Source organism: Colobus angolensis, unplaced genomic scaffold, assembly GCF_000951035.1.
Source record: "Colobus angolensis palliatus isolate OR3802 unplaced genomic scaffold, Cang.pa_1.0 Scaffold36, whole genome shotgun sequence".
In the NCBI taxonomy this organism is placed as follows: domain Eukaryota; kingdom Metazoa; phylum Chordata; class Mammalia; order Primates; family Cercopithecidae; genus Colobus; species Colobus angolensis.
In genome coordinates, this window is record NW_012116932.1 from 1,017,904 (window position 1) to 1,026,059 (window position 8,156).

Here is an 8,156-nt window from a genome sequence, read left to right on the forward strand (position 1 = left end):
GAGAGAGAGTGTGTGTGTGTGTGTGTAGCTTTTAAAACCCTTTTTTGTCAGGTATCAGGGGAAGGAGCCTGCTCTCCTAGAGTGAGAAAGCCTAGCCTGGGGTTTCTCAAAGAGGGCCCATGGAACCACCTGGCTTGGAGCCATCAGGGTTGAGCTAGGATGTGACGGGACCTAATGGGCAGTTGTGAACCAGCTCCCTCTGGCTGCTGGGAGGGGTCAGACTGTGAGGGCGGAAGCTGGACCAGGATTGGGGTCGTAGAAGTGGAAGAGGAGGGTAGGTTCTGGAAGAGTTTAGGAGGTGGAGCCAAGAGGTCTTACTCAAGGAGGAGTAGGACAGAAACAAGACTGACCGTGGGCCTGGGAGGATGAGAAAGTCTTGAAGGAGAGAAGATTTGAAGAGGGAAAAACGCAGAATTCAATTTAGCTGCACTGGCCTGCAGCGAATTCAACACCAAGTGGTTGAGTCAAGAGTGGCTGGATGTGGGGTCCTGGGGTTCCTGGTTGCAGCCCAGGCTGGAGACCTCGGTGTGGGCGTTGAGAGCTGGGACACAGGATGAGGCCATTGTGAAAGGAGAACTACAGGAGATAAGAGAGGTTCCCAGGCCTGAGTCTGGGGCTCCCCCTCCTTTGCTGACAAGGTCAGGGAGATGAGGAGAAGCAGCAGACGGGACCACGGAGGGGCTGCAGGGGGATGGGCGGAGACCAGGGCAGAGGGCTCCTGGAGGCCTCACAGGAGGGGATCTTTGGGAAAAAGGGGGCCAGCTGCAGGGGGTCCAGGAGCTGGAGGTTCCTGGATAAAATGGGGGCTTGGCTGGGCGCAGTGGCTCACACTTGTAATTCCGGCACTTTGGGAGGCTGAAGTGGGAGGATTGTTTGAGGCCAGGAGTTCAAGACCAGCCTGGGCAACATAGTGAGACTGTCGCTACAAAAAAATTAAAAGATTAGGCCGGGCGCAGTGGCTCACGTCTGTAATCCCAGCACTTTAGGAGGCCAAGGCAGGCGGATCACGAGGTCAGGAGATCGAGACCATCCTGGCTAACACAGTGAAACCCCGTCTCTGCTAAAAATACAAAAAATTAGCTGGGCATGGTGGCGGGCGCCTGTAGTCCCAGCTACTTGGGAGGCTGAGGCAGGAGAATGGCGTGAACCCGGGAGGCAGAGCTTGCAGTGAGCTGAGATTGCGCCACTGTACTCCAGCCTGGGTGACAGAGCGAGACTTTGTTTCAAAAAAAAAGATTAGCTGGGCGTGATGGCATATGCCTATAGTCCCAGCTACTTGGGAGGCTAAGGTGAGAGTATCACTGAGCCCAGGAGTTGGAGGTTACAGTGAGCCATGATTGCACCATTGCACTCCAGCCTGGGCGACAGAGCAAGACCCTGTCTCAAAAAATAAATACATAAAAAATAAACAAAATGGGTGCTCTTCCACCTTGATGGGTGGATGGGAAGATCTGCAAGAGGGGGATTAAGTCATGCAGAAGGGACTAGAAGGAGCAATGGCAGAAGCGTGTCCTGGATATGGGCGATGCTGCTTAATCCAAGGAGAAGGCAGAGGTGGTAGGTGCAGATGCACCCAAGGAGTTGGGCGGGAGAAGGGGTCCCTGCGGTTGCCTGATGGTACTCTGTCCCCAGTAAGGTTGCCTGCAGGGTCAGGAACCAGGAGCATAGTATGAGACAGAGGTGATGGAGGTGAAGGCGCGGTAGAGGGAGAATGGGTTTCTTGGAGCATGAAGTTCACTGTGAAAGAAATGTTGCAAGACTTCTGAGCAGCGCTGAGAACACAGCAGAGGCTCACCAGTCCGCAGCCCGACCTCAACCAGGGCAGGGCTGTGTCTACACAGGCAGGAGGGCACTAAGTGTGGCGCTCATGGGGACATCTCCACTCCGTCCATACAGTAAAGAATCACTGCCGTGAGTCCCTGCATGTCCCCATCCCAAACCTCTCCCAGAGAACCTGGACCTCCCATGTAGACACTGCCAGAAGCCTCTGGGACACTGCCCAGGGTCCCAGCCCCATCTGCTCTGTTCCACGACGGGGCCAATTGCTACACTTTTCGTTATTTTTTTTTTTTTTTGAGAAGGATTCTTGCTCTGTCACCCAGGCTGGAGTGCAGTGGCGCGATCTCAGCTCACTGCAACCTCTGCCTCCTGGGTTCAAGTGATTTTTCCTGCCTGAGCCTCCTGAGTAGCTGGGATTACAGGCTCGCGCCACCACACCCAGCTAATTTTTATATTTTAGTAGAGCCGGGGTTTCATCATGTTGGCCAGGCTGGTCTCGAACTCCTGACCTCAAGTGATCCGCCCATCTCAGCCTCCCAAAGTGCTGGGATTACAGACGTGCGCCACTGCACTTGGCGAACTGCTACATATTTTGATGACTCTTTATGACCTTATGGTCCCCAATCACATCTTCACCCACCCCTTCCATAGCCCCTCAGGATGCCCTGATGGTCTCACCCCTTCCATTCCCATTCTGAGAAGGACCAGAGCGAGCTGTGATCCAGGCTCCCACTGAGGCCTCTGTTCTCCACAGAGCACATTAAAAACGCATTAGCTGGGCACAGTGGCAGGGGCCTGTAGTCCCAGCTACCCATGAGGCAGAGGCAGGAGAATCGCTTGAGCACAAGAGTTGGAGGTCAGTCTGGACAGCACAGCAAGACCCCATCTCTAAACCAAAAAAACACACAAATCTAGCCCAATGCCCAGGCTGTGCTGCCATTCCCATCAGAGCACTGAGTCAGTCGAGACAGAGACCCAGCCCTCAGGCAGACCCTAAACAAGCCAAAACATCATCACTACGTTTACTGTGGGAAATGCTCAGAGGGCAACAGGTCTGTCCGAGATGGGCTGCTCTCAACGCAGGTCCTGTGTGCCTTAGCCTATGTCATGAGAAAGAAAAGCAAAAACAAAGAAAAGGGCCGGTGCCTGGATCCTGCCCAGAACAACAGCGTGGCTCCTCTAGGAAGGGGAGGTGACACGTACAGGCCCCCCACAGCTGACCTCCCTGAAGTGCCCACTCGAGGCCATCCTGGCTATTAGACCCTCGCATGTGTCCCCTGAGAGTGAGGCGCTATGATGATTCCATCACAAATGAGGAAACCAGAGCAGGGAGATCAAAAGACTGGTGTGTAGACAGGCCACGCCTGGACCGCACCCTCTGTCTCCCACAGGTGCGTGCACATTTTGATGCCGCTGCCCAAACCCTTCTTCCAGGGACGCCTTACTTGCAAAGAGAGGTCAGAACAGCTCTAAGAGGCTGAGCATGGTGGCTCATGCCTGTATTCCCAGAACTTTGGGAGGCTGTGGCAGGAGGATCGCTTGAGCCCAGGAGTTTGAGACCAGCCTAGGCAATATGGCAAGACCTCATCTCTACAAAAAACACACACAAAAAAACAAAAACAAAAACAAAAAAACATTAGCTGGGCACAGTTGCACACCTGTAGTCCCAGCAACTCAGGAGACTGAGGTGGGAGGATCATCTGAGGCCAGGAGTTTCAGACCTGCCTGAGCGACATGGGGAGACCCCATCACTACAAAAAATTAAAAAAATTATCCAGGCATGGTGGTGGGCACCTGTGTCTCAGCTACTTGGGAGGCTGAGGTGGGAGGATTGCTTGAGACTGGAAGGTTGAGGCTGCAGTGAGCTGTGATTGCACCACTGCACTCCAGCCTGAGCAACAGAATGAGACTCTGTCTCAAAAAACAAAATAAAACCCAAAACAGAAGCTCTAAGATCTGCTCTGCTGGGAAGGAGTCTGGGGGGACAGAGGCCTCCTTGTATGGCTTGAGCACCCCTGCCCTAGTGATGCCCCAAGTCCCATCCAGAAACCTTGGGGAGCATGACAGCCCTGTGCCTTCACACCTGGAGGCTAGGCTACCTCAACAACTCTGAGACGAGTTTTCGGTACACACGAGCGCGCAGCACTTACCAGAGACAGTGACCACGATGTACTGCTGGGGTGCAGGCGATGGGGTGGGCGCACCAGTCGGCTGTGAGGGTGCGGGTACAGCTGGGAGCTCCGTCACGTACTGCTTCTGGCTGCCCGGTGGCTGTGCCTGGGGCTGGGGGCTCTGCAGCTCGGTGACATATTGAGGCTGAGGGGTGGCAGCAGCGGTGGGCGGCTGTGGGGGCTGGGGTGCCGCTGGGGGTGGTGGCGGTGGTGGCTGAGGCTGGGCTTGTGGCGGGGCCTGTGGCGGCTGGGATGGTGGCGGGGCTGCCTGTAGCTCAGTATACGCCTGTGTTGCCATGCCAACGGTGGGGAAAATGATAATAAATAAGGCTTTTTTTTTTTTTTTTTATTCCTTGGGAAGAAAGACGGGGAGAGGGGAGAGAAAAACAAAACAAAACAAAAGAAGGAAAAACAGGAATTAATCCACAGGCAGAGAAAGCAGGGACAGCTCTGGGCTCCCTGGAGATGTGCTTGGGTTCATCACTAACTTAATTAAATCCCCAGGCTGGTGGCCAGAAATATCCAACCCGTCACTGCAGGGGGACCGGCTGTAGACCAGGGCTGGAACCCCACTCCGCACCCCCACTCACCCCAAGCCAGGACTCCTGCCTTCCCAGTCCCTGGTACCCAGAGACCCCCAAATCCATGTAGGATCGCATTTCCCCACACTGCGGGGGAACTTGGGCCCGTGTGGTTGCTCTGTGCCCTCATCCAGAGAAAAATGGTACGGTTCTCACTGGTTCAGTCTCAAATGCCAGCGGCTGCCCCCTGCCTTGCCTCCATCTCCTTAGCTGAGGACCCCAAGTGGGCACTTCCTGAGGGCTCCTGCAGGCCAGGCATGGGGCTGGGCACTTTCCCTATGTTAGTTTATCTCTTGAAAATATACATTAGGCCGGGCACAATGGTTCATGCCTGTAATCCCAGCACTTTGGGAGGCCGAGGCGGGCGGATCACCAAGTCAGGAGATCAAGATCATCCTGGCTAACACGGTGAAACCCCGTCTCTACCAAAAATACAAAAAATTAGCCCGTCATGGTGGTGGGCGCCTGTAGTCCCAGCTACTCAGGAGGCTGAGGCAGGAGAATGGCATGAACCCGGGAGGCGGAGCTTGTAGTGAGCCAAGATCACGCCACTGCATTCCAGCCTGGGCAGCAGAGTGAGACTCTGTCTCAAAAAAAAATAATAATAATAAAATAAAACATATATTAGGCCAGGCACAGTGGCTCACACCTGTTATTCCAGCACTTTGGGAGGCTGAGGCAAGCAGATCGCTTGAGGTCAGGAGTTTGAGACCAGCCTAGCCAACATGGTGAAACTGCATCTCCACTAAAAATACAAAATTTAGCCAGGCGTAGTGGTGCATGCCTGTAGTCTCAGCTACTCCAGAGGCTGAGGAAGGAGAATCACTTGAACCTGGGAGGTGGAGGTTGCAATGAGCCAAGATTGCACCACTGCACTCCAGCCTGGGCAACACAGCAAGACTCTGTCTAAATATATACATACATATGTGTGTGGGGGGGTATATATATATATTTATATATTGAAATATACATATATATAAATATACATATATGTGTGTATATAGCATGAGTATATTGAAGTATACATATATATGTATATATGTATATTTATATTGTATATGTAATGTAAATATGTATACACATATACATTATGTGTATATGTATATTTGTATATCTATATATTTATATGTATATTTATATATACATATATGAGAAATATATATACATATAATTATTTTTTTCAGAGACGGGACTCTCATTATTATGCCCAGGCTGGTCTTGAACTCCTGGGCTCAAGCGATTCTCCCGCCTTAGCCTCCCAAAAAGTGCTGGGATTCTAGGTGTGAGCCACCATGCCTGGCCTATTTCATTTTAAACTTTCCAACAACCATGTCTGGGTTTGGGTTCTGTCTGCCAGACAGGGAGCTGAGGCTCAGAGAGGTTAAGGTGCTTGCCCCAGGCCACACAGCGGGGAAGTGGCAGGGCTGCGTTTGAACTCTGGTGTTCTGCACTCCTGACTCATCCGTTTATTGCCGGGAAGCAGAGTCATGGGGAAAGCTGTCTCCCGGGGACCCGTGCCAGTTCCCTGCGTGCCTGCCATCTGGACTTGGGATTCTGATCAGCATTCCCAGTGGGAAGGTGTTTTGAGTCCAAAAAGCTCCCATGAGCTGCATGAGGCCACAGGGGCTTTTTGGGCCCTCTGCCCGGGGGCAGTTATGGGTCTTGACATCAGATGTAAGCTCATCAGTGGTACAGTACCCTTCTGGGGCCGGGGCAACGGGGCTGGGAGCAGGCCCAGGCTGCACTGAGAACCTGGCAGCTGTGGCTGACCTCAGAACAGGGCCGGCCTTGGCCGAGCTCGGTGGCTCACACCTGTAATCCCAACACTTTGGGAGACCAGGGCGGCTGGATCACCTGAAGTCAGGCGTTCAAGACCAGCCTGGTCAACATGGTGAAACCCCGTCTCTACTAAAAATACAAAAATCAGCTGGGCATGGTGGCACGTGCCTGTAATCCCAGCTACTTAGGAGGCTGAGGCAGGAGAATCGCTTGAAACTGGGAGGCGGAGGTTGCAATGAGCCGAGATCTTGTCACTGCACTCCAGCCTGGGCAACAGAGTGACACTCTGTCTCAAAAAAAAAAAAAAAAATTAAATGGGAGTGGTGGTGTGCGCCTGTAATCCCAGCTACTCAGGAGACTGAGGTGGGAGAATCGCTTGAACCCGGGACGTGGAAGTTGCAGTGAGCTGAGATTGTGAGATTGCCCCACTGCACTCCAGCCTCAGTGACAGAGCAACACCCTGTCTCAGAGCAAAACAAAACAAAAGGAAAGAACAGGGCGGGCCTGGCTGCTAAAGGGCGTGTCCCTCTCCTAGGTGCTGGGCTGGGCATGGCCTCCCTCCGGCTCAGCCCTGCTGTAGCAGGGGATCGGCAGATGGTTTGGCGACCCTTGTACTTATGAGCCCTATCCCCAGGTCTGAAGCATTTGAAAGACAGTGGGACAGAGGCATGAGTGGTTAAGAGGAAAGGCTCCAGCTCCATGCTTTTGTGGTTCCTGCCTGGCCCCGGAAGGTATTTGGGTCTGAGAGCCCTGCCTGCAGCTGGCTGTGACACCGGGCAGCACTGCATCCTGGCTGGCAACTGGACCAGAGCCTCTTCTGCACTAACACTCAGCACCTGTGTGCCATGATGTTCCCAGGTGGCCCTCCAGCCGCAGGGTGACCCTCTAAGGAAGGAGGAAGTAAAAAACAACAACTGTTGTTGGTTGACCAGGAGCCCCCAGAGCCCTCCACTGAGGTCACCTCCTCCCAGCAGCTGTGTGAGGGAGGCACCATCATGCCCATTTTACAGACGAGTTGAGCGAGGCTGAGGGGTAGGCTGCTGAAAGCCTTGAGCAACCGGTGACGGGGGGATTGAACGCAGGTCTCTCTGACCCCCAGATACATATGTCAGCCTCCATCCCCACTCAGGATGCCAGGCACAGGGCTCATTTGCTTTTTTTTTTTTTGGAGACAGAGTATCACTGTCATCCAGGCTGGAGTACAGTGGTGCGATCTCGGCTCACTGCAACCTCTGCCCCAACGGGTTCAAGCGATTCTCCTGCCTCAGCCTCCCGAGTAGCTGAGACTACAGGCACCTGCCACCACACCCAGCAAATTTTTGTGTTTTTAGTGGAGACAGGGTTTCACCATGTTGGCTGGGCAGGTCTCGAACTCCTGACCTCAAGTGATCCACCCTCCTCAGCCTCCCAGAGTGCTGGGATTACAGGCATGAGCCACTGCGCCCAATCTTCATTTGCTTCTTAAAGTCAGTACACGGCATCTTGCCAGTTCTTCCAACAGGGAGACCCAAGCGTCACCTGCAGAGGTTACCCCCCCTGCCACAGGCCGCAGTTAAGGGCAGCAGAACTGGCGAGGGGGAAGTCAGCCCGAGCAGCCCACAGGAGGCCGGGCAGTGCAGTGGTTCCCATCCTTCACGCCTCCCTGTGCCTCCCTCCCCCTGGGTTCCAGGTTCTGCCCTTGGATGCCAAACTCAAGAGGTGTCTGAGTTAGCAGTGGGGCAAGGCAGGTGAGAAACAAGCCCTGGGCAGGGATGGATGTGCCATGATTTGAACTTGGCTTCCTCCTAGCTGTGTGACTTTGGAGGGGAGCCTCTACAGCTCCATCTGTGAAATGGGAGGACCGCTG

At 53.7% G+C, this 8,156-nt stretch overlaps 1 protein-coding gene across 1 annotated transcript in view; it reads right to left on the minus strand.

The window, feature by feature from the left end:
* RFX1 (regulatory factor X, 1 (influences HLA class II expression)) overlaps positions 1 to 4,297 on the minus strand; it is a 33,263-nt gene extending 28,966 nt beyond the window's left edge. Inside the window, exon 1 of the mRNA XM_011953397.1 lies at positions 3,930 to 4,297. Within this exon, the coding sequence (XP_011808787.1) occupies positions 3,930 to 4,248 (319 nt within the window). The 5' untranslated portion in view covers positions 4,249 to 4,297. The remainder of the gene's footprint in view (positions 1 to 3,929) is intronic.
* Between the last annotated feature and the right edge of the window lie 3,859 nt (positions 4,298 to 8,156).